Source organism: Colossoma macropomum, unplaced genomic scaffold (genome assembly GCF_904425465.1).
Source record: "Colossoma macropomum unplaced genomic scaffold, Colossoma_macropomum, whole genome shotgun sequence".
Classification (NCBI taxonomy): domain Eukaryota; kingdom Metazoa; phylum Chordata; class Actinopteri; order Characiformes; family Serrasalmidae; genus Colossoma; species Colossoma macropomum.
In genome coordinates, this window is record NW_023495200.1 from 28,727 (window position 1) to 55,531 (window position 26,805).

General features: G+C 35.9%; 2 protein-coding genes across 3 annotated transcripts; both read left to right on the forward strand.

The window, feature by feature from the left end:
• The first annotated feature begins 8,725 nt into the window (after positions 1-8,725).
• On the forward strand, positions 8,726-15,340 carry LOC118801148 (H-2 class I histocompatibility antigen, Q9 alpha chain-like). Its single transcript, XM_036561314.1, has 7 exons — positions 8,726-8,868; positions 10,041-10,301; positions 11,550-11,822; positions 13,555-13,848; positions 13,947-14,054; positions 14,326-14,358; positions 14,451-15,340. The coding sequence occupies exons 1-7, from the start codon at positions 8,805-8,807 to the stop codon at positions 14,522-14,524; spliced, it is 1,107 nt and encodes a 368-aa protein (XP_036417207.1). The 5' UTR covers positions 8,726-8,804; the 3' UTR covers positions 14,525-15,340.
• A 3,903-nt stretch (positions 15,341-19,243) lies between these two features.
• LOC118801147 (BOLA class I histocompatibility antigen, alpha chain BL3-7-like) lies at positions 19,244-26,502 on the forward strand. Of its 2 annotated transcripts, none has more exons than XM_036561312.1 (7): positions 19,244-19,385; positions 20,397-20,663; positions 22,183-22,455; positions 23,904-24,197; positions 24,303-24,401; positions 24,673-24,705; positions 24,795-26,502. In XM_036561312.1, exons 1-7 carry the CDS (start codon positions 19,271-19,273, stop codon positions 24,866-24,868), a joined length of 1,155 nt encoding a protein of 384 aa, XP_036417205.1. In that variant the 5' UTR covers positions 19,244-19,270; the 3' UTR covers positions 24,869-26,502. The 2 variants fall into 2 exon arrangements, with proteins under 2 accessions (XP_036417205.1, XP_036417206.1); XM_036561313.1 differs by lacking the exon at positions 19,244-19,385 and adding an exon at positions 20,089-20,106.
• Positions 26,503-26,805: the final 303 nt, after the last annotated feature.

Below are 26,805 nucleotides of genomic sequence, written 5' to 3' on the forward strand. Positions count from 1 at the left end.
GGAAATAGAGGGCTAATTGTAATTGTTCTCAGAAGCACAGAAGTCGTTATGTCCCATAAAGACATATATAACTGTGGCATCAGCAATACTACTTTATTAAGTGTAAACTTAAAAAAAAAGACAAGAAGTATAAATAATAAATATCACTCCAGAGTGTTAAAGGCAAAATAATTCTCACTTATACTGTATGTAAGACGTTGGACCTGATGTGGTACCTGTAACGAAACTTTGCTACACTGTGTCCATTCAGTCAAACAGCTTCCTGACTGTAATGCCTTTCTTTTGTTTGAGTTCCTATGTGACCTTTTGGGGTAAATGCCCACCCCTTTTTGTCATGTGCTTGCACTAAATTTAACTTCAACTAGAGAAGTTCTGTTGGTCTTCTTCTATGGTCAGTGCCCTGACTTAGCAGCAAGAGTGTTATGTCCTGTGTTCTCGCCTGGTCTTGATGCAGTTTGTTATTGTCCTTAGTGATATACCTGTCAGACCGTTAGAAAGCCATATTAGTTTATTCCCCCTGCTCCTCTGTGCTTCATACTTACAGTAGGAGAACCATTCAAAAGACTTTTAATTGACCGTGTAGGCCCTTTGCCTAAAACTCAATCTTGTAATTGCTACCTTCTCACCCTTTTGTGTGCTGCTACAAGGTTCCCTGAAGCTACTCCTTTGTGTTCTAAAGTCAAAATCAATAATCAAGGCTTTGATTAAGTATTGTACCACATTCGGCCTCCCTAAATACATCCAGTCTGACCAAGGGTCAATCTTTATGTCTAAGCTTTTTTCTCAGATAGTCAGTGAACTCAACATTAAACACCAAGTATCTAGCGCGACCACCCTGAGTCATAAGGCACACTTTTAGGAGGCAATGATAAGACGTTATGATCACAAAGCCTTGCTTGCTGTACTGAGGAAAATGCCACTACCTCTATTTCTTTCCCGCCTCCTTCTACTCGCCTGTTCCAGTAGCAGCAGCCACCCATTAGGCAGCACCCTTACCATGTTAGCCCACATAAACGTTATCTCCTACAGCAAGAAACTGAGTACTTACTGAAAAATGGCCTTGCAGTTCCCATTAACAGCCTATGGTGTTCCCCTTGCCTTCTGGTCCCGAAACCTGACACAACATACAGACTTTGCACAAAATTCCAAAAAGGTAAACGCAGACACAGTCCCAGATACTTTTCCTCTTCCTTGAATGGAAGATGGTGTCGATTGTGCTGGCTCTGCTAAGACTGTGAGCAAACTAGATCTACTGAAAGGCTACTGGCAGGTTCCCCTAACTGCTCGTGCCTCTGAAATCTCTGCTTTCACTACGTCAGATAAATTTCTGCAGTATACCCTAATGACGCTTAGCGTATGAAATGCTCCGGCTACTTTCCAACGCCTTATGACTATTGTTGTAGGCAACGTGCCAAATTGTGATGCCTATTTGGACAATGTTTATTCAGACACCTGTGAACACCTTATGCAGCTGCTGGAAACAGTATTTAATAGATTACGAGATGCCTGTCTGGTGTTGAATTTAGAGAGATGGGAATTTGGAAAAGGTGTGGTCACATACCTTGGAAAGGTTGTTGGTAAGAGCATGGTGCGACCTTTAGATGCTGAAGTACAAGCCATTAGCCCCCACTCCTAAGACACAATGTGAGCTTAAATGTTTTTTGGGTATGGCTGGTTATTATTGCTGCTTTTGCAAGAATTTCTCTGACCTTGTTTTACCACTCACCAATCTCCTGTGTAAAACTGGTCCTTCGGCCTCCTGTGTGCCAGTCTACATTTGAGTCTGTGAAGGCTTTGCTAAGTTCTGGCCACACCTGATTTCAATAAGCTGCTTAAATTGGAAGTAGATGCCAGCGGTACCGGAACTGGTGCAGACCTCCTACAAGAGGATGCCCTTGGAACTGATCAACCCATCTGTTATTTTTCAAAGAAATTTGTTAAGCACCAGTTAGCCTATAGTACCATCGAGAAGGAAGCCCTTGCTCTGTCCTTGCACTGCAGCACTTTGAGGTCCTTCTTTGTAGCAGCTCATCTCCCATTACTATTTTCACAGATCACAACCCGCTAGTATTTCTTTATCATCAATGTCTATTGCGCTGGTCCCTCGTACTTCAAAGTTTCAATCTCGCTATCGTTCATGGGAATGGAACCCTCTAGGTGGTAGAGTATTGTTTTTGTTGTGTGAACGGGTTCACACTTATGGGGTATTATGTCTTGTGTTTTCACCTGGTCTTGTGTATGCTGTGTGTACATTCCAGATTCCACCCCATGGCTTTGCCCCTCCCTCTCCTGGAGTTTCTCAGTTTTAACATTTGATATGTTGTCTTTGTACTGTTTTCAATAAAATAAATAAAGTTTAAATGATTTGCACATCACTGCATTTTAATGACAGACTTTATATTAAATTTGAAAGGAACGCAAAATAGAACCATTTTCACTTGTGGTCTCAGACTTTTGGATCCCACTGAGTATGTATATATATATATATATATATATATATATATATATATATATAGAACCATCTACAGCACGTTCTCCATCAATCTGAAGAATAATATTATGATGCAAAAACCCACAAATCATGCAAAGGGTTCTTTGAGTGTTCATGGTTCTTTTTAGAACCTTTTTCTTTACTAAAGAGTCCTTAAAGAACCACCTTTTTTAAGAGTGTATGTTTCATCGTGTTTATGATTTACAGTAAATTGGGTAAAAAAGGTCTAATCTTTGTTTTTTAAAACTGTATTGTAAGCATGAAAGCTGACTCAAAACTTAAAAACTTAAAAACGTAACTTTTTTCCCTGCTGACGTTTCTGATGTTATATGTAAAGGGATGTGTTTAAGCCCCTCCTACTCCATCTAAATGAAGTTTAACTGGACAGCGAAGCTTCCTGTTTGGTACTGATACGGTATGTGATGGTCCTCATTTCAGTGATGGCTCTGCTGCTCTGTGTGATCGGTAAGTGTTTCTAAGCTGATTCTATCTTATTAAACTCAGAGTAAACAGTAGAAATAAGCTTGTTGTTTATGAGAGACGCTGCACTGTTCTCAGTAGAAAGTTCACAGCAGAATCAGCAGCGGTTAAATAAGCTCTTTCTGAATTATGACCAGTAAAATGGTCTAATCTTCATATCTGAAACAAAGGGTGATTATTAGACCAGGGCCAGTGATTACGCTCAAAATCCTCCTGTTCTGAAACTTTACAGCGTGTTTTTCCTTTAAAAGGACTGATGAAGCCTTTATGATGATCAGTGAAGCTCTGTACATGACAACACTGATAAATATTCACAAACAGCCTAGATCGTAATGTTTTTGTGTCATTTTATGTGTTTCAGGTGTTCAGTCAGTGTGTTTGAGCTCTCAGGCTGGTTTAACTGTAGAAGCAGAACCTGGTGATGATGTCACTCTCTGGTGTAAACACAGTCTAATTAAATCAGATTATTTATTTATTTATTACATCATCATCATCATCATCATCCTCCTCCAAATGCTGTGTTTTAGTCACTGAGAGTGACAGATCAGTGGTGAGAGTGAACTCTATGAACTCCTCTCTCACTATAACTGCAGTTAATCACTCTGATTCAGGACTCTATTACTGCAGCAGTCTGGACAGAAACTACATGACCTTCAGCAACACAACATATTTACAAATCAGAGGTAAAGTTTCTTTAATTATGTCAGTAATGAACAATAAATAAAATGGCTAAAAATGATAAAAAAATATATTAAATGTAAAATAATCAACAACTGAGAGTTTTTTCCAGAGAGAAATCAAATAACTTCCAAGAATCAAGACAAATCTAAAGGTTTGCCATTTACCATATTCACTGTATGTATGTGCATGCTCCTGTGTATCATTTTATTATCTCATTATTTTAGAACAGTCCGTATCATTTTTAATAATTGTAATAATATTAATAATTAATAATAATGTTTGATGTTTATAAGTGCTTGAAACTGGACTAGCATCAGCCTTTTAACAATATTATTATTTATCACAAATAGACAGACAGATAGATAGACAGACAGAAAGACAGATAGATTTCTTGGTCAAATCTGATGATGTAAGATAAATGTTTTGATGTTTTATGTGTAGACGAGACAGTTCTGACGTGTTCTTCCTGCTGGTTCTGGTGTTTGGAGCTGTGATTGTGGTTCTGCTCAGTGTTCTTCTGTTCCTGCTGTTCATCATACTGAAGTACAGAGAACAGCACAGAGAGGGTAAATGTATCTTCTTCCAAGTTAAATGCAACAATTATTTGATTATTTTTGTATTGAGTCCCAAAATGTAACTTCAAAAGAAATAAACTAAAGCATTTTCTTTCTAAGATTTCACAGTAATGTATTGCTGTTTATACAGGAGAAAATGGGATATGAATGAAAACTATAAGTAACTAAATGAATTTGTTTCCACAGATTCTAACTCTAAAGTGAAACCGGAGAATGAGGTAATTCTAAAACTAAAACAACTCAAAAGGGTATAACAATACTATAACAATCCCATACAAAATTTATCAAATAAGAAACAAATGTGGAATATGGATTATTGTTTCATTATAGTACATTTCTGAAAACGAGTTGACGTTGAAATATCATGAAACAAAACTGTATAATTTTTCATGACAAGTTTCATTTTTGTTGCCTTTAAGTTTCGTGTAAAAAAAACAAAAAGTTGTTTAAAATTTCATATAGGGATTTTTGTGAATTGAGAACATAAACAAAAAAGAAAGAAAAATTATTCAGCCACATTTGTTTCAGAGAAATTATTAATTAAAAAAAAGTGTATGCTTTATCATGTGTAGTATATTTTATTTATTTATTTATTTACTTAAGTAATAAATAAATTTAGTACGTTTTAAGTACATTTGATTCATTTTATGAAAAAGAAACAAAGGAATTACACACGGACTAAACAATGTATTAATAAAAACAAACTGTTCCTATCCATATATATATATATATATATATATATATATATTTAAATAGATTAATTAAAGGAAATAGGGAAAAAAAACAATGGCGCCTTATTATTGTGTTACATCAGTAATTGTAGTGTGGCCCCATTACCACCCTGAATCAGAGACTAAATCGCATAGACAGACAGATAGGTAAATCGGCAGATAGACACCCAGAGACACCCATACTGTGCCTCCAAACTGCGGAACACCAAAAACACCGCCTCTCTGCACCAAAAAGTAGCAGAGAGGCGTCCACAGTGGACATTTTTAGACAACAAATTAAAACACTCCTTTTTACTTGAGCTTGATTGACAGTATGCATTTTTGTTCATTTCTTTCATTTATTCTTTCATTCTTTCCTTTAATTATGATTCCTTGTTTTCATTGTTTATCATTTTACAAGTTTTTATTTATGCTTTTCATGCTTTTTAAAATGGCTTTTTTTATTTGAATGACACTTGGAGTGAGTGCTTGTCTACTCTTGTTGCCTCGATCTTGTGCATCTTAATTTTTAATTATTATTAATAACATAGCTCTTCTGTTATTACTTTTATTTATTTGATGTTTTAGTTTTTTTTATTTTTTGTTTTCTATTTTGAGCACCTTTTTTACTGTTCTTTGTTGTTATTACTGTAAAGAACTTTGAAGTACATTTTAATGTATTAAAGGCGCTATATAAATACAGATTATTATAATAATAGTAATTATAATATTATTATTATTATTTGTGTTTTCTGTGTTACTGCAGGAGCAGTGTGGTGAAGTGGTGAACTATGCTGCTCTACACTTCAACAAGAAGAAAAACAGGAGAGCACACAGACGTGTGGAAGCAGAGGATCCACATGTTGTATATTCTTCTGTAAGACAGTGATGTCTGATTTGTTTGTGATGTGGAGCTCAGTGAAAGTGTTTTCATTTACATGTATTATCTAAATTATAATGCAATGGAAATTCTTTCATCATGAAATCAGCAAGACTTTGTGCTACACTTTTAGATTTACTCCAGACACGTCCAGCAGTGATATTATTAATATAACATAGACCTTTTTGGTCAGTTGTAGTTCTGTATTTCACTTAAAAAATGTTGACCATCTGACTGATTTGCTTCAATAATTCAACTACAGTCAGGTCAGTAGGTCTCAATTTATCCCATGGCAACACTGTACAGTATGTTTTTATCCATCCATCCATACATCATCTAAACCGCTTATCCTTCTGGGTCATGGTGGGGTGCTGGAGCCTATCCCAGCTGTCACTGGGCGGAAGGCAGGATACACCCTGGACAGGTCGCCAGTCCATCGCAGGGCAAGTATGTTTTTTATAATAAGGAATTTTATTCTGTTTTTCTCCAGTGGTGCTGACATTAAAACATGGCTTAGATACAGAATTACAAAGATTATTTTTGATAAAATATGAGGCTTTTTGAGTTTTTACTATACAGGCTGCTAGATGAAGGAGTCTCTTGCAGATTTTCTAGCAACTTCAAAACAGGCAAAAAATCATATTCATTAAATCATTTCTAGGTTTCTTTGGTGCTGTTCTAGGCCTCGTTTCCCATGTATGATTTGCCATTATTCTATATTGTACACTTCGTAACAAATTGTAATACTGTCTGTAAACAATGATAAAGTGGTTCACTATTTTCAGTACTGTTGTTGCACTGATTGAGTTGTGAAATTTGTGCATATTTCATTGTGTCTTACAGTCAATTCTGTGTTGTTCTGGACTGCTTTAATTTTTATTTTATTTATTTTAATTTGCTAGCCTAGAACACAAAATATCAGCTTAAATCAGTTAAAAGGCATTTATATGATTTATATGATATGGTTCTGTACTGAAGCTGGCCCTATGTTTTAGTGGTAAATGGGAACAGTGCTGCAAAAGATGAGTGATGCATATTTTGTTAAAAATTGAAAACCATGATGATGAAACAAAAATGTATTCATTTTAGATATTTAGAATTTAATTATGTATATCTTGCTCAAAATGTAATAATCCAGCCTTTTCTAAACATGGGAAATAATCCATATCTGTAATGATATGGCTCTCTGATGTTTCATTCAAAAATCAATTAAATGTCAGTGTTAACTGTGCTCAGAATATGCTGCAGTAGATGAGAACGTCACAGATATTTTGTTATTCCTCTTCCTCTTTTTTATTATATTTCGTTCTTTTTTTTTACATGAAAACATATATAAACTATATATTTTTTATATTTGAATATTGAACTGGTTAAGTTCCATGTGCCAAGAGCAAGTTTCTGTCACAGGGGTCCGTGATGCCAAGAACCTATGGCACTGCACTGGTCCCCCATGCCGGACCTTACAGGTGGTGGGCCCAGATGGTCCCCCTGCATTGCCTTTTTGGGCTGAGCCCAGCTGGGTTATGTGGGCTGCCCAGCCACCAGGTGCTCACCGAGGAACAAAACCCCCAGGGATGGCTCCAGGGGATTTAGCCCAAAAAAGCATGGCATGTCCACTCCAGCTAAGGGGAGAGGACCTGCCCCAGGTGGAACAGTTTAAGTATCTCGGGGTCTTGTTCCCGAGTGATGGGAAGAGAGAAGGGGCGGCAGCAGTACTGCAGTCACTGTACGGGACTGTAGTGGGGAAGAGGGAGCTGAGCTATAAGGCGAAGCTCTTTGTTTACTGGTCGGTCTACATCCCGACCCTCACCTGTGGTCATGAGCTGTGGGTAATGACCAAAAGAATAAGATCACAAATACAAGCAGCGGAATTGAGCTTTCTTCACAGGGTGGTGGGCTACACTCTACTTAATAGAGTGAGGAGCTCGGTGTGAGATCCGTTACTCCTTCGCATGTGAGAGGAGCAAGCTGAAGTAGTTTGGGCATCTGATCTGGATGCCCCCTGGCAACTTCCCATTGGAGGTTTACCAGGCACAGCCTACTGGGACGAGACCCCGAGGTCATCCTAGGACCCGCTGGAGAGAATATATATCCAAGTTGGCCTGGGAGTGGCTCGGGACCCCCAGAATGAGCTGGAGGAAGTTGCAGGGGACAGGGTTGTATTGTAAAGCAACCTTTATGTGTTACATATTGTTATATATGTTAGTATATAGAGATAAATATTTGCAATAGCATCCCATAACATTATGTTTAATATATAAATAACAACAGGTTACAACAGGGTTTTGAGATTTATTTAAATGATTATATTTACTTGTGGAGTTAAATATAGTAGTATTTGGTAACTGTCCTGTGTTTTTGCTGTCATGCAGTCAGAAGGACTGTAGAAGACCGCTGCTCTACTTTTAGTTCTGAACTCAACCTGGAGTGTTCATTTGCTCCTAGTGACTTGTGATGTTGAACAGTATCTCTAAGTCTGATTGGATAGGAGCTTTGTTAATAAAACCCTGGGTGGAGCACTTATAGGGTTGCCATGTTGAGGGAAACCACACTATTTTAAATTGACAGTGGAGCTGGTATGACTGATTGTGATACACTAGGGACTAGATGTGGAATGTGGAATATATATATGTATACATACACATTATTGCCTGTTGTCCTTTACCTTGTGTATAAATTTTCGGAAGAATGGACCAAAAGAAACGGCCCAAAATGACTTGGAAAAAAATCTGGTTCCACTAACTTACATTAAAAGTAAAGTAGGTTTTTCCTTCTCCTGTAAAGTTACCCTTTTGGAGATATGAGATTTTCTTCCGAAGACAGCGATATATGTACATTATGTTAACGTTCCAGTAAGGAGGATTTCATTTGTCTGGCAACCTGGACACTCCTTCAGTTGCTGCTGAGACAGCGTACAAGGAAGTACTAAAGTAACGGAGGAATAAACAGATTGTGAGATGAAATAGTTGAAGTCTTCTCGGCTGAAAATGGGTCACTTTACAGTGAAATCCCTGCTTCTCCTCTCATTTAATATCCGTCTAACATCAGCAGGCGAGTCTGATCTCAGTCTGATATTAAATATGATCTGTGTGAGCGACTATTTATCAGAGGACTTCACACTTTCACTCTGATCAACATCTGTGTAAAGTTGTACTAACAAGTCGTGTGTTTTGATGATTTAATCAACAATATTATTTCACATTTAGATCTGTAATCTTATCATGTAGATTTAAAACCACTGCTAATGTTTCTGCATCATGCAGCGATAAGGCATTTCTTATTTTGGTGATGTTGCGAAGGTGTAAAAAAGCTGTCCTAGTGATGCTGCCTATGTGTTGATCAAATGATAAATCTGGATCAATTATGATGCCAAGGTTTTTTGCTGCTGAACCTGGTATAACTGGAAAGTCAGCAAGATTTAAAATTAAATCTGATCATTTATTTCTTGCCACTTTTGGACCCAGAAGGAGAACCTCTGTTTTGTTACTGTTTAGGAGGAGGAAGTTACCTAACATCCAACCTTTCACATCTTTTACACAGTCCTCTATTTTCTTTAGCCTGTATTTGTCATCAGGCTTGGCTGATATGTATAATTGCGTATCGTCTGCGTGACAGTGAAAGTTAATGCCATGGCTACTTATAACTGTGCCTAACGGTAACATGTATAATGTAAATAATAATGGTCCTAAAATAGAGCCTTGCCGAATTCCAGATCTTACTTGTGAATAATTGGAAGATAAGTCAAGTATGGATTGTTTTTGATTACTGTGTCTCATACAGGCTTTAAATTTTATTATCCATTAATGTCTGTTAGCTTTAATTAGCCTGCATTACCACAGTGGACACCTTGCACTTTAAACTAAGCTGAACCTATATACCTGTATATACCTGTATGTAATAACAGGTATAGATATTCATTTCTGCATATGTACAGATATACACATATACGCATTTCTTTAGCTCCTTTAGATTGTCTCTTTTCATATCTATATTCTATTTGTTGTATACTAATTTTATTTGTCCCTTAAAGAAATACTTGATAACAGTCTGTGTGCTTGTCTGGTCTGTTTAGTGTGTTACATGTCATACTTGTGTGACTCACCAAGACATGCCTTATATGTCTAACATCCCAATAAAGTGATTCTGATTCTAATGCAAATATTCACAATAATAGAAAGAGAATCTGTTTATCTATTTCAATAGATATTGTTTATCTGTTTCAGCCTCTCACTCTCTGCAGTACATCTACACTGCAGTTACTCCAGGAATAAACTTCCCAGAGTTCTCTGTGGTGGGTCTGGTGGATGGAGACCAGATTGTTTACTTTGACAGTAACATCAGGAAGATCATCCCAAAGACAGACTGGATGGAGAAGAATGTGGGTGAAGATTACTGGAACAGAGAGACACAGACTCTGCAGGGAACTCAGGAGATCTTCAAAGTCGATGTGGATATTCTAATGCAGCGCTTCAATCAGACTGGAGGTGAGAATAAACACTCTCAGAGCTTTAAACATGGAACACCAGCTCTTTAAAAACACTTAAGCAGTAAGTATATATATATATATATATATATATATATATATATATATATATATATATATATATATATATATATATATATATGTATAAACCTTTTTAGCTGCTAAGACACATTTCTTGAAAATGATGCATTATTTTCTCAGCAGTAAAAACACCAAACCAAAAACTGCACACAGATCTTGGCAAACTTTGGCAAAGTGTGTGTGTAAGGAAGTGTTTTAATACAGAAAATCAGTCAGGTAACTTCACTGTTTTTGGTTAAACTACTCAACAACTCTTGACATTTTCGAACATACAGTAAATTATGCTCCACAGCATGTGCCTACTATGTGTTTCAAATATTTAATAAGGTCATATCGCTGCTGTCAGAACCAAACCTTGTATCTCCTTTTTTTTTGTCGTTTTTCAGTTTTTGACATAATGTGAAAATGCCTGTCGCTCTTTACATTGTATGTAAATTTCATGAAGAATGGCCCAAAAGAAACGGCCCAAAATGTCTGGTTCCATAGACTTACAGTGAAAGTAAAGTATGTTTTTTCCTTCTCCTGTAAAGTTGCCATTTTGGAGATAAAAGGTTTTCTTCTGACAACAGCAATATTTTCTAGTGTGTCTTATGTTCTAGATAGATCTATTATTATTTTCATCTTGATACATGCGTGTTATCCATGAACTCCTATCAGGAGAAAAAGCTTGTTTTAATAAACGGTGATATTGAAGTGTATGGGATTTTTCTATTGCAGAGGTTGATGAAGAGTTTATGTAATATTAATGTTATTGAAGTTAATAATGAAGCCAGTTACAACAGTGTCTTGATGCTGTATTATATATATTTCAGATGAGAGGGAGACAGTTCAGTTTGTTTAAATATAGTTATAGTTATTTGAAGTGTTTAAGGAAAGAATGTTTTAAATATTAATTTAGGTCTAGAAAACGCTATTAAAGTTAGCTGTAGCAGTAGCTGACTAGCATGTAAATCCACATGGACACCTGATCAGGCAAAATTAAGGAAGGCAGAGAGGAAAGAAATTTTCATTCAACTATTCAGACACAACCAAAATCCTGTTTGAAAGCCTGGATAAGTTCAGTGTTTTGTGTGTATCCTGTATTTACAGTGAAGCATGGTCCAGTCAGTGATGAACACACAGCTGAACTACACTTACTCTGTGTGTGTGTGTGTGTGTGTGTGTGCAGGAGTTCACACAGTGCAGTGGATGTACGGCTGTGAGCTGCATGATGATGGAACCAGTATAGGATACATGCAGCACGGTTATGATGGAGAAGACTACATCAGTCTGGACCTGAAGACTCTCACCTGGACTGCAGCCAACGCTAAAGCTGTTACTACCAAACAGAACCTGGAGAGGACATCTGAAGCCACGTTCCAAACGGCCTATCTGGACAACATCTGTATCGAGTGGTTAGAGACGTATGTGGAATATGGCAGATCCACTCTGGAGAGGAAAGGTACAGTGATCTGATCTGTTACTGTAACTGCAGCTGAATTCTGGAATAATTATTTCCAAACAAAAGGCTAAACTACATATTTGGTGAAAATTTTAGTTAAGTTTAAACGTTGCTTATATATCCTGGAGTGCAAATGGCCTGTTTTGCAAAAATGTGTGCTAAAATGTCTGTTTCTGGTGCATTCTCATGTTAAAATATACTTTAAAAATAATATTTCAATTCATAGTTTTTCAAAATCAACTAATAAATACTTTACTCCAGTATAATTCCTGCATTAAAATACTACGATATTTTAAGAGCTGAAAAAATCTTTTTACTTAGAAGTTTAATTTTAAATCAGGGTCTTATATCTTTTAAGCTGAAAGAATTAAACATAAAACGTTGCCTAAAACAGTTCTTTTGACTCATTGTTGCTAATTAATCTAGATCTCTATCCAGTCTTGACATTTTCATAACAGACCTTATAGCCTTTAATGCTTTGATTAAACACCAGGAATTCATCCACACAGAACAGTTTAATTACAGCTTAAACCTCAGACCTTAAATATTTATTTTTCTTAAAAACAGATGATGGCATTTCTGTGGAGAGCAGGAAAAGAACAGTCGGTAAACGGGAACCATTTGAATGATTGAAAGCATCACTGAAAGCAATACAGACATTTCCTAAAAATTCAATTAACAGCACCGTATGAAAAAACGAGACAGAGCGCAATCGGGGGGCAGAGTTTTTAGAACGTTCTGGATGTATGATGTCTGTTTAGGAGGGATCTCAAAAGCAGATATCTGCCAAATTTCGTACTGACCGTGGTGTGATAAGCAATAGGTTTTAACCAATAAATCAAAATACCTGAAAAGCAGTACAAGCCTCCAGACCCCTTAGAGGTGGGCACCTTTTTCACTGCTCACAAGTTGCATATCTGAGTATGCAGTTATTTTTAAACTATTAAAAATAATTACCAATTAATAATAATTTAAACTTGATGAATTATTAAATTATTAGTGGTATTAATTCATTATCAGTCTTGTGATTATCAGTAACTTGGTTGAAGTGTTCTCTTTATAAAATGTATTTAGAGATGTTATGAGATAATTACAGGCCTCTTTGAATTTGAAGATATTTATTTGCTCTCTGAACAGAAACTGTAGCCCAGCCTGAAAAATTGTAGAAGTTTTAGCCTCCCCACATTTATTGGCTCTCAGTTCATTAAAGAATCCAATATAATGTGGCTTTAATTGTTTATAAAGCATTGCATGGCCTTGTACCTTCATATATTGTGGACATTCTCTGTTTATGTGCTCCTTCAAGATCTTTAAGATCAGCTTCTCATTCACTTCTGACTGTTACACAGTCTCGGCTTAAACTAGAAGGAGATGCTTGCTGCACCAAGACTTTGGAAAAGGTTACCAACTGACATCAGGCAGACGTCCTCAGTGACTGTTTTTAAATCCAAGATCAAAATGCATTTCTATCAATGGACTTTCAGTAACTGTTGAATGGTTTCTGCTGGTTCAGGACTGAGTGTGATACTGTTCAGGTGTTAATGTGTAAATGAGGCTGCTGCAAATGATGAACTGACAGTGAGTAAATCTGTCCATTAATTGTGAAGCACTTTTGTTTTAAATGTGCTCTAAAAATAACGTACTTATTTACTTACTTACTCAATCTCTCTCTCTCTGTCTGTCTCTCTCTCTCTCTCTCTCTCTCTCTCTCTCTCTCTCTCTCTCTCTCCAGTCTCTCCTGAGGTGTCTCTGTTCCAGAAGGACTCTTCTTCTCCAGTGGTGTGTCATGCTACAGGTTTCTTCCCCAAAGCAGTGATGATCTCCTGGCAGAAGAATGGAGAGGATCTGCATGAGGACGTGGAGCTCAGAGAGACGCTACCCAACCAGGATGGAACCTTCCAGAAGAGGAGCGTTCTGACTGTCTCACCTGAGGAGCTGAACAGGAACGAGTACACCTGTGTTGTTCATCATGGTGGATTAGAGAAGGGGATGGTGCTGCAGGTGTCTGATCGCAGAGTCCTGTTGGGTAGGAGAATATTATTATGAAGTAAAGTAACTGTACTTCAACATTTATTTTTTGATTTGACAGATTAAAAACGCTGTGATGTAACTCTGGTGTTTCAGATGGAGGGTCAGTTGGAGGGTCAGTTGGTATCATCATTGGTGTAGTCGTTGCTGTTCTCCTGCTTGTCCTCAGTGTCTGTGTTGGAGTTTTCATGTGGAGGAAGTCTGGTAAGTGCAGAGAGATGAACATATTGAGTTACTGAGAACAGATTTCTTACACAGAGTTCTCAAAAACTCAACATTGATTCAGTAAAATGATCATTATGTATTATTTCAGAGTGTTTCTCTTTATAATCTGAGAAGCTGAAAGGTGTTTTGGTAAAAGTCTGAACGTTGAATTAAGGGTCATTCTGCACAGCTGTACAGTGTGTAAAGTCCCTTCTGTGATAATGAACATTATCTCAGGAAAATGATAATCATTCACTCATCTCTGTTTCAGGTTTCAAACCTGCTCCGAGCAGCTCCAGTTCAGGTAAATCAGCCTTTTTAATGTTTATTTTGTTTAGTTCCTTTTTTATAATATTTTTTTCCAGTTTTTTTTACACTTTTTTTACATTTTTTTAGATGCTGGTTCTGAACAAGGCTCCTCATCAACCAGGTCCATGACCGGATCCGATGAAAGCCTTATTTCCTCCTGAATATCTGTTCCGGCTGATTTTGTTTCTCAAAAATATCTACAGGGGATTCAATGGAGGTTTCATAGTCTAGAAGTGATTCAGTAAAAAAAAAAGACTCTATAAAATACAATGCAGTCATGCTGTCAGATGAGACTGAGTCAAAATACAGTCAAATGTCTGTGCTGAGATCAGTCTGTCATGAGTGGAGGTCAGTCAGTGAGTGTGTCAGAGATTTCAGTGCTCACAGGTTGATACAGATTGGAGGAACTTTAGAACGTTCTCCAAAATTTACACCAACAATCAGCTACTATCTGCTTAGTGGTACCGTTCTAATACGGCTAATCTGTCTCCACATGCCAGTAAAATGTTCAAAAATAATTGAGAAACTTTGTTAAAATACTTGAAAAAGTCAGGAAACAGGAAAGAAAGTAAGATGAGCTGTGGCTTATATTAAGCTTTATTGGGCTCAAGCAGTAAAATAAAAAAAAATAATAATAATAATATAAAATCAGATCAATAAGTTAATAAATAAAATACCTAATTAATATGTGAGGTTATAAACATGTGGAGAAATAAATCCTAAACAGATTCTATTTTATGTGCAATATTTTGACACTGGGTGTAGCTACATATACAGTATATGGGTATATACTGTGGGTGTTTTGCTGTTTCTTTGTAAATATTTTACTATTATTTTAAATGTTAAGTATTTTATCTTTCTGAGACAGAATGTGGAATCTCTAAAAAAAGGGTTTCATACTTTGAATTTACTGCATATGTTGTTGTTTCTCAAGAGAAGTGTTTGAAAACAAATAAAATAAACTGACAGAGAAAAGAGTTCAGGCGTCTTTACTTCTGACACTGACATGTTCACTCTGACGTCACTCATACTAAGATTACAGGTTTACAGTTACATCAATAACTTAACACATCACTGTTGGAGAAAAACCTCGTATCTCCAAAACATTAACTGTACAGGAGGAAAACTATTCTTAGAACGGACATTAATGACAAGGTATATTATTCCAAGTAGTTTTAGGCCCTTTCTACTGATCCATTTATCATGAAATATTAACAGTTTTCAAACAGGAAATGGAAAAATGGAATTACATTTCTAAGAATCGCTAAGAAGCAAAGTCCTCTAACGCCTCTGCTTGAAGTCTCTCTCTCTGTGGACTGTGTTTGCAGTTTGTATGGTTTCCAGTGACTGGAAAACTGACCGCTTGCTTTTGTTTTCACGAGAAATGCTGCATCACAGACACACAAATAGTTTTTATCACTTCAGTTTCTACAACAGCTGCTTTTTCACAGTGAACAAACTGAACAAATACTTTGTTTTGGTATTAAATGTTCAGAGTCTTTTGTTGAATTTACATGCTTTTATGAATGTAAGCTCAGTAAACCAACACGACCTGGTCTTTTTAATTTTTGTATTGAATAAAGAATACTGACCATTTTCATATATTTGCTGTATTAACTTCAACAGCAACCAATTTGTAGTTAATATAGCTGCGAATGACAGACGAGTTGTGAGTTAATAATGACACCTGCATGCATTCTTACATTGCGTTTTGACAAAGTCATTACATTTATAACTACTACTGTGCTTTATAGTACGGTATTTCTGCCTGGACTCTGTATTCATTTATTCAGTTATTCATTTATTTTATTTAACAGCTTTGCTCTGCTTATGACTGAAGAGTTTAATTCCCAAATGATGTGTATTCATTCATATCAAATTTGAATATAACAAGCTTCTGAAAAGAATAACTGCTGACAAATGATAGAAAACACATTTTTCTATTTCTAAGAAATAGAATTTTTCTTTTACTTTACTTTTTTTTACTTGTTCCCCCTTCTTGATTTTTCTATAAATGATGATTGTGAGTTTGGCAGGGTTACTGTCAGTAGAATACCACCTTAACTCACAATGATGACAGAAATGTATAGTTTAAAGAATTTTCATTTCAGTTTCAGTCAAATAGATTCATATACCCAAGAATATGTTGGGTGGTCCACATGTATTTCATGTACCCATCTTAAAATGATAGCTCTACTGCTTTTGGAAAACAGGACATTCTTAAGTACATGACAATGTATAAACCCCATCCCTCTGTTCGAACAAAGCAGAGTTTGAAGAGAAGGTGAAACTTCCTCTGTGGTGCTGATACGATATGTAAAGTGATGTGTTTGAGTTATGGCTCTGCTGCTGTGGGGGGTCAGTAAGTGTTTCTGTAATCAGATTTATGAAATTGCTAAATTATAAGAGTAAAGTGTAAAAAAGAACCCAAAAAGGTTTCATTTCTTTTCTGATAGTGCAGGACGTTTCAGCCGCTAAAAAGTGGTACAGTTTTATAGTGCTACACTGTAATAATGGTTCATCAATTCAATCTTAAAAAATTACTTAATGTGGTTAAAAGCAATTTTACCGGTTTCTAATTGAAAAATTAAAAGTTAGCTCAGTGTAAAACAGCACCCAAACTCCCAACTTTTCTTAGTTTACTCAAAAGTTCTCTTAGACTGGTCCAAATCTCAGACCTATGTTTTATTCACAGTAGAACCCAGAACATATATCAGATGTTGAAAATGTGATATTTTACCATTTCATGAAAACATTAACTATGTTTGCAGTATGTGGTTTAGCATTGTTCGGCCTTCCCTTCCCTTGCATACAGGGATTTCTCTACTTTTTTGAGATGTGTTGCTGCCATTAAGCTGTAAATGAGTCATTTTTTTTCATGAAATGGTAAAATGTCTCACTTTCAACATCTGATATCTGTTCTATGTTCTATTGTGAATAAAATATGGGTCTATGAGATTTGCAAATCATTGCATTCTGTTCTTATTTACATTTATTTACATTTTACACAGCATTCTAGTTTGAACTTGGAAGTGGGGAAGTTATTTCACCGTAACGGTGTATTTTATCACAGATGAGTGGCAGCAGCGTCTCCAAACAAGAGCAGTGAATGAGAGTCTTCCAGTTCACTTACCACTTCACTTCCATTTGATTTATTAATAAAAGATATTGAAAGTAAATTCATTATAGATAATTACAAATACATGGATCATTACAAATACATAAAAAGTTCATTGTGTATATATATATACACATATATATATATATATATATATATATATATCAAAGTTCAATGTACATATATATCAATGTTCATTAAATATTTTCTATATATATATATATACCCTGCGATGGACTGGCGACCTGTCCAGGGTGTATCCTGCCTTCCGCCCAATGACAGCTGGGATAGGCTCCGGCACTCCACCGCGACCCAGAAGGATAAGCGGTTTAGATGATGTATATATATATATATATATATATATATATATATTAGTTTTTTTATCTGATATTAAATATGATCTGTGTGAGCGACTGTTTAAGTTATCCTTCACACTTTCACTCTGATCACCTTCTGTGTTAATTTAAACCAACAATTAAGTCTTTGATGATGATTAGTTGTGAAGTTAACTGCAGAAATCAACAACATTATTTCATATTTAGACCTGTGATCATGTAGATCTGAAATCTTTAGACAAAAAAGAAAACTTTGTTTTGCAACTCTAAATTTCTCATTTGAATTTAAACTACTGAATTGTTTTAATATCAGTCATTTGTTATGTTATTAAATCAGACAGCTATGCTCATCACATTTTATTTTTTTCACATGGAGTCAAGAGTCAAGAGGCTTTTATTGTTTTTTATTTGTTGTTGTTGAGAAAATATCTTTTATTATGTGAAGTAGGCTAAAGGAAATTTTGTCCAGCAGATGGCACTTAAAATTCCACTGGGTTACATTAATAATTAAATATTGATAAACCTTATTTTCATCTATTTGTAAAATGTAGACAGTATAATACAGTATGAGAGACTGAGAGCTGACAGGTTGACAGGTTTGGTTAGTAAAGGAGGTGCATGATTTTAAACAGCCCATTATAAAATATTATTTCATATTTAATGGTCATTTGTGAAATTCTGCTTAAATGATGTTCCTCTAGCAGCTCTAATGCTCAATGATCCATTACAGAAAGTACAGAAAGATCCAGGAAGTGCTTTCAGTTTTGAACTCAACCTGAAGGTTCAGTTATTCCTAGTGACTAGTGATCCTGAACAGCATCTCTCAATGTGATTGGATGGAGGCAGGTGTTTATACAACCCAGAGTGCAGGGTTGCCATATTGACAGAAAATCTGTTTTGAACTTGACGTCGTTAACAGAGGCCTTTAAAAAGTAAAGATCTGAAGGTAGAACTTTAATTTGTATTTCATTCTGTTCATGGTTGGTCATAATTTATCATTTTCTTATTTGTCTTTTTTCTGACTATGAAAGGTAAAATATTGTGGAAAACCTCACATATAGACTACAGTTACACTTACGCATGTACACTACAAAACACTTCTTAAATGTGTCTAAAACTGGTTAATCATTTTAATGTGTAGAGTCACTTAGATATTTTTAAGTTATTGAAATCTGACACAAAATTATCAATTCAATTTTTTTGTGTTTTTTTCCTTTAAGGGGAATTCAATATGCTTTGTGGTTCAATAAATAATCACCTTAAAATAGTCTCTTTATAACAGATTTTAATCTACATTATGATCATATAACTGTCAAGGGGTAATTTTGTTGTATTTGCTTCGCTGTTCCCCAAGATAATATTAATGCCTTAGTAGGGGAATTAATGATCTGGCAACCCTGCTAACCTTGCCCTGTTGTTAGTGAGTTCTCACTGTGCAAGGAGGATTTAAACTGATGCAGAACAAAATAGTTCTACAGACAAAGTCAACACTGCTGATAATGGATTACTGTACAGTGGTGACGAAAATCCTGTTTATCCTCACAGTTTATATCCATCTAATATCAGCAGGTCAGTCTTTACAGTTTATATCCATCTAATATCAGCAGGTCAGTCTTTACAGTTTATATCCATCTAATATCAGCAGGTCAGTCTTTACAGTTTATATCCATCTAATATCAGCAGGTCAGTCTTACAGTTTATATCCATCTAATATCAGCAGGTCAGTCTTTACAGTTTATATCCATCTAATATCAGCAGGTCAGTCTTTATTGTTTATATCCATCTAACATCAGCAGGTCAGTCTTTATTGTTTATATCCATCTAATATCAGCAGGTCAGTCTTTACAGTTTATATCCATCTAATATCAGCAGGTCACTCTTTACAGTTTATATCCATCTAATATCAGCAGGTCAGTCTTTACAGTTTATATCCATCTAATATCAGCAGGTCAGTCTTTACAGTTTATATCCATCTAATATCAGCAGGTCAGTCTTTATTGTTTATATCCATCTAACATCAGCAGGTCAGTCTTTATTGTTTATATCCATCTAATATCAGCAGGTCAGTCTTTACAGTTTATATCCATCTAATATCAGCAGGTCACTCTTTACAGTTTATATCCATCTAATATCAGCAGGTCAGTCTTTACAGTTTATATCCATCTAATATCAGCAGGTCAGTCTTTACAGTTTATATCCATCTAATATCAGCAGGTCACTCTTTACAGTTTATATCCATCTAATATCAGCAGGTCAGTCTTTACAGTTTATATCCATCTAATATCAGCAGGTCAGTCTTTACAGTTTATATTCATCTAATATCAGCAGGTCAGTCTTTACAGTTTATATTCGTCCAACATCAGCAGGTCAGTCTGTTTGTGGTCAGAAATGCTCTGTATGTTTAGGATGTTCCAGCACTCTGCTTCTGTTCTGTTTCTCCTGTGAGGACCTTTTATTACAATGAGATGGTTACAGTTTGTGTAACACAATGTGAGAATTCTAATGTGGGATGATTTGTGAATTGGTAAATTTCAAAGAGTCTTTTCATCAGTTTCAGCGGTTGTTATTAATCTGTTTCAGGCTCCCACTCTGTGCAGTACTTCTACACTGCAGTTACTCCAGGAATAAACTTCCCAGAGTTCACTATTGTTAGTCTGCTGGATGGACAGCAGTTTGAATACTTTGACAGTAACATCAGGAAAGCGATCTCAAAGACAGAGTGGATGAAGAAGGTTGTTGCTGATGATCCAGATTACTGGGACAAACAGACACAGATTGCACAGGGAACTCAGGAGTCATTTAAAGCTAATGTGGCTACAGCAATGCAGCGCTTCAACCATACTGACGGTGAGTATGAACACACTGTGTAAACACTGAACTCCAGCTCTACAGTAACACCTACACAGTAAGTATGTAAAACATACTCCACTTTTTTTTTCAATTGCTGAAACACATGTTCTGAAATGATACACAATTTTCTGAAAACTATAAACACAAAACCAAAACTGCACACAGAACTTCAGATTTTCACAACAAAGTCAAATTCTTGAGTGTCAGAGGCAGCGTCTGAGTGTAAGAAGGTGTTTTAGCAGAGATAATCAGTCAGTTATTTCACTGTTCTTGGTTCACCAACACAATGTCTTAATAGACTCAAATATACAAGCAGCTCAGCACATTTTCAAACATACACTAGATTGTACAGCCCAATATGTCCTTCAATTGTTCAGTTAGTCTCTCATATATATGTTCTAGATAGAGTTATTATTAATTTTCTCTGTAATCCATAAACTCCCACAAATGGCTTGTTATAATAAATTCAATGATTTTAAAGTGCGAGTAATGATTTCCATGTTTCTATTGCTGAGGCTGATGAAGAGTTTTATATATAATTAATGCTAATGAAGCCAGTTGCATCACTGTTTATGATGAAGTGAGACTGATAGTTCAGTTTGTTTAAATATTTTAAAGTGTTTAACATAAGAATGTTTTCATATTAAATAAGTAACAGACATATCCTTAATGCTAATAATTAGCATAAAACACTTACATCTTCAACTAGAGCCCGTATTACCAAAGATAAAACATTGTGTAAGCATGCAATAACGGATGATTGACTGTTGACTGTACACAACTGCACACTGTTCTTTAGAAAAGACAATAGCTAAAAATGATATGTTGGGTGTCTTTTCTCAGATATTAGCTCAGCATTTCTAAGGATCATTATAAAGCACCTTAATGGTGTTCTGGTTATCTCTAGTCATGGATCATTTAGCTAGCTAAGTTGTGCAAACTCATGTTGAACCAACATTAAATATAACAGTTTCCAGTGTTTTATACCAGAAGAATAAGCCAAAGATTTTTTTCTTTATAATCTTTGTACATCAAAATATATATTAATCCTACTGTATCAGACAGCAGCAAAGATGGTAATTCAGAAAAGCATCTCTAAGAGCTCCTCTGGAAAATACTGTTAAGTATAACTGTAGCAGTAACTGACTAGCACGTGAATCCACATGGATACCAGAACAGGCAAAATCAAATAAAGCAGAAAACAAATTTTCATTCAACTATTTTTATGCAAACAACATATATATGAAAAAATAAAAGAGATGACAGAGAGGCAGAGCATCTGAGGCTGAGAATATCTTCCTTTCCATCTTAGTCAAACTGTGCTCTCAGATGGCACACACAAGACTCAACACACTCTACTATACGACAGTATGGAGAATCATGTGCTGATGGAGTTCAGGCTTTAGTTCAGTGTATTGTGTGTACACTGTAGAGTAGAGTGTAGGATGGTGCAGTTAGAGATGAATAAAGAGCTGAACTGAACTCACTGTGTGTGTGTGTGTGCGTGTGTCTGCAGGGGTTCACACAATGCAGGTGATGTACGGCTGTGAGCTGCATGATGATGGAACCAAGAGAGGATACATGCAGTTCGGTTATGATGGAGAAGACTTCATCAGTCTGGATCTGAACACTCTCACTTGGACCGCAGCTAATCAGAAAGCTGTTATTACCAAACAGAAGTGGGAGGGTCTGGGTGTAGCTGCTACAAAGAGGGCCTATCTGGAGAATGAATGTATTGATTGGTTACAGAAGTATGTGGGATATGGCAGATCCACTGTGGAGAGGAAAGGTACAGTGATTTTATCTGTTACTGTAACTGCAGCTAAACTCTGGAAGAGTTACTTCCAAAAAGTAACAGAAAGCTAAATTACATATTTGTTAAATTCATAGTAACTATTAAGTTGAAATGTTGCTCATATTCAGGAGTGGTAATGACCAGGTTTTGCAAAAAATCCTCCTAAAAGGCCTGTTTCTGGCACATTGTTGTGTTAAAATAAAACTTAAAAATAACCTTTCCATTCATAGATTTTTATAATTAACAGATTAATATTTAATCTAGTTCCTGTCTGCATGAAAATGCTAAGATATTTCAAGAGCTGAAAGCTTAACGTTCATAGAAAGTTTCATAGAAACTTTTTTTTCATAGAAGCTTAACTTTGCTGTTAGATCAGAATCTTTTTGAAGCTGAAAGATCAAAAACACCCCAAAATTCCACGTTGCCAAAACAATATTTTTTGACTGACTGTTGCAAATGTAGGTCTCTATTCAGCCTAGACCTTTTTATTAGAGACATTATCATCATTAAAGTTTTAATTAAACACCACAAGCTTAATTACATGACAACTTAAAATTCTCTCCTTAAATATTTATTTTTATTGAAAACAGATGATAGCATTTCTATGGAGAGCAGGAAAAGGTAACACAATCTGGCTGTATGAATGTTTAAAAACATCACTGAATTGGCTCAGAAATTAAGAGGTACAGATATTCTAAAAACTAAACAGCATTATATGAAAAAAGAGCCAGAATAGGCTTTTAACAATAAGTCAACTTACCTGGAAAGCAGTACAAGCCTCCCTACAGGGGGTTGGCACCTTTTTCACTGCTTACAAGTTTGCATGTCTGAATCATTAATTGATAATAATTTTAAAATGTTTCATAATTAACTTATTATTATGATTACCAACCTTGGTTAAAGTGTCCTTTTTATAAAAAATGTATTTAGAGATATTATAAGACGTTTATGGAGCGCTTTGAATTTGGAGGCATTTATTTGCCCCTGAACACAAACTGTTGCCCCCTAATGGCCCCATGTAAACAAATCCTAGGATTGACACTGATCAGTATAATGTGGCATTAATTGTTTTAAAGCATTGCATCGCCTTTCACCTTAATATACTGTGGACATTCTCTGTCTGTTCTTGAAGATCAGCTCCTCAATTACGTCTGACTGTTCTACAGTCTCAGCTTAAACTCAAAGGAGATTTGCTGTTGCTCTGCCAAGACTCTGGAACAGTCCACCAGCTGACATCAAAACAGGCGTCCTCAGTGACTGTTTAAAACCATTTTCAAAACAATGCATTTCTATCGATTTTAGCTTTCAGTAACTGATGAATGGTTTATGCTGAGTATGTGTAAATGAGACTGCTGCAAGTGGAAAACTGACAGTGAGACAAATCTGTCCATTAATTGTGAAGCACTTTGGTTTTAAATGTGCCCCCCCCCTTCTCTCTCCAGTCTCTCCTGAGGCGTCACTGTTCCAGAAGAACTCTTCTTCTCCAGTCGTGTGTCATGCTACAGGTTTCTTCCCCAAAGCAGTGATGATCTCCTGGCAGAAGAATGGAGAGGATCTGCATGAGGACGTGGAGCTCAGAGAGACGGTGCTCAACCAGGATGGAACCTTCCAGAAGAGGAGCATTCTGACTGTCTCACCTGAGGAGCTGAACAAACACAACTACACCTGCATCATTCAGCACAGCAGCCTGGAGAAGGAGATGGTGCTGCAGGTGTCTGATCATAGAGATCTGTTGGGTAGGAGAATATTGTTATTGTTATGCAAAGTAAAGTAACTGTACTTCAACATTTACTTTTGATGTGACAGATTAAAAATGCTCTGATGTAACTCTGGTGTTTCAGATGGAGGATCACTTGGTATCATCATTGGTGTAGTCGTTGCTGTTCTCCTGCTTGTCCTCATTGTCTGTGTTGGAGTTTTCATGTGGAGGAAGAAGTCTGGTAAGTGCAGAGAGATGAACATGTTGAGTTACTGAGAACAGATTTCTTACACAGAGTTCCCAATAACTCAACATTGATTCAGTAAAATGATCATTATGTATTATTCCAGAATGTTTCTCTTTATAAGCTGAGAAGCTGAAAGGTGTTTTGGTAAAAGTCTGAACGTTGAATTAAGGGTCATTCTGTACAGCTGTACAGTGTGTTAAGTCCCTTCTGTGATAATGAACATTATCTCAGGAAAATGATAATCATTCACTCATCTCTGTTTCAGGTTTCAAACCTGTTTCGAGCAGCTCCAGTTCAGGTAAATCAGCCTTTTTAATGTTTGTATTGTTTAGTTCTTTTTTTATAATATATTTCTCAGTATTTTTACATGTTTTTACATTTTTGCAGATGCTGGTTCTGAACGAAGCTCCTCATCAACCAGTTCCAGGACCGGATCCGATGAAAGCCTTATTTCCTCCTGAAAATCTGTTCCAGCTGATTTTGTTTGTCAAAAATATCTACAGGGGATTCAATGGAGGTTTCATAGTCTAGAAGTGATTCAGTAAAAAATACAGACTCCATAAAATACACTGCAGTCATGCTAGCAGATGAGACAGAGTCAACATAGTCAAATTTATGCGCTGAGATCAGTCTGTCATGAGTGGAGGTCAGTCAGTGAGTGTGTCAGAGATTTCAGTGCTCACAGGTTGATACAGATTGGAGGAACTTTAGAACGTTCTCCAACATTTACACCAAAAATCAGCTACTATCTGCTTAGTGGTACCTTTCTAATACGGCTAATCTGTCTCCACATGCCAGTAAAATGTTCAAAAATAATTGAGAAACTTTGTTAAAATACTTGAAAAAGTCAGGAAACAGGAAAGAAAGTAAGATGAGCAGTGGCTTATATTAAGCTTTATAGGGCTCAAGCAGTAAAAAAAATAAAATCAGACGAACAAGATAATAAATACCTAATTAATATCAGAGGGTATAAACATGTGGAGAAATAAATCCTAAACAGATTCTATTTTATGTGCAATATTTTGACACTGGGTGTAGCTACATATACAGTATAAGGATACACATTTTTTTGCTGTTTCTTTATACATATTTTACAATTATTTTAATGTTAAGTATTTAATCTTTCTGAGACAGAATGTGGAATCTTTTTTAAAAGGGTTTGAATTTACTGCATATGTTGTTGATTCTAAGAGGAAGTGTTTGAAAAAAGAGTTCAGGCGTCTTTACTTCTGACACTGACTGACTGTGTGTGACTACAACATGTTCACTCTGATGCCACTCATACCAAGCTTACAGGTTTACAGTTACATCAATAACGTAACACATCACTGTTGGAGAAAAACCTCATATCTCCAAAACATTAACTTTACAGGAGAAGGAAAAACATTCTTAGAACGAACGTTAAATGTATATTTTCCAAGTAATTTCAGATCCATTTATCATGTTTCCAAATTGTGTACAGAAAATGGAAACAATACGGATTGGAATCACATTTGCAACAACTTCTAAGAAGCAAAGCCCTTTTATGCCTCCACTAGAAGTCAAATCAGTATGAGTGCTGTATTTTTACTGTTCATCGCACCATTTTCTCTCAACCGGACACAGCAAAATGTTTCTCCTTGTTTTCTGATTGCCTCCTTGATTCAGACAATGCTGACAACAAAATTTGAACAAAACAAAACTAAATTTGGACTGTTTTTTTCATTTTTTTATGTGTTTTGTTTTTAAAAAGTATATAAAAACAGCAGAAATCTGAAAAGGCCTAACTTTTCACCACCTGTATATTTCATAATCATTATCAGTGGTTAACAAACCTAGTTAACATTAATAATGTATCACTAATGTAATGGATGTGGGAAAGCAAAGATCATCCAGTTCACTCTGCGTTACTGACTGTAGATCAGCAATGAGAGGAACAAGAGGAACAGTTATGCTTGCAATATAACACTGCTATTCATTTGCATGGCATCATGAGTCCCATTCTATACAATTCATACCACAATGTTAAAGCTCTGAAAACAGTAGTGAGTTTGTGTAAGCTCTGTAAGTTATGGAAATAAGATACACATACAAATCAAATAATTCAATTATTTTACTGACATTGTTTACAGTTTCTTTGTCCAGTCATTATAGGTGTTTTATGTAAAAGCTTTTTGGGTCTTCGTTGCAGTGATGAAAGAAAAATCACATTTGTTTAAAAGACCCACACGGGACACATGGGTGTTTCTAAGAGGCCTAAAGAGGCCTGAAGACATAAATGAGCCCACATTTTTAAATGAATTGATGCTCTGGATTCCAGAGAGGCACAACTACCTCCACTGTGCATCAACACATCTAATATTTCTCATTTTGAGGTTGTTGTAAGAATATTAAAAAGTTATTTAACTTATTTCTAGAC

Bases quoted from the DNA above. Each gene is read 5' to 3' on its own strand.
- LOC118801148 (XM_036561314.1), top strand. From the start codon at position 8,805: ATGGGTCACTTTACAGTGAAATCCCTGCTTCTCCTCTCATTTAATATC. The intron at 8,869-10,040 runs GCGAGTCTGATC...TATCTGTTTCAG, and splicing joins TATCCGTCTAACATCAGCAG to CCTCTCACTCTCTGCAGTAC. The intron at 13,849-13,946 runs GTAGGAGAATAT...CTGGTGTTTCAG, and splicing joins TGATCGCAGAGTCCTGTTGG to ATGGAGGGTCAGTTGGAGGG.
- LOC118801147 (XM_036561312.1), top strand. From the start codon at position 19,271: ATGCAGAACAAAATAGTTCTACAGACAAAGTCAACACTGCTGATAATG. The intron at 22,456-23,903 runs GTACAGTGATTT...TTCTCTCTCCAG, and splicing joins ATCCACTGTGGAGAGGAAAG to TCTCTCCTGAGGCGTCACTG. The intron at 24,706-24,794 runs GTAAATCAGCCT...ACATTTTTGCAG, and splicing joins TTCGAGCAGCTCCAGTTCAG to ATGCTGGTTCTGAACGAAGC.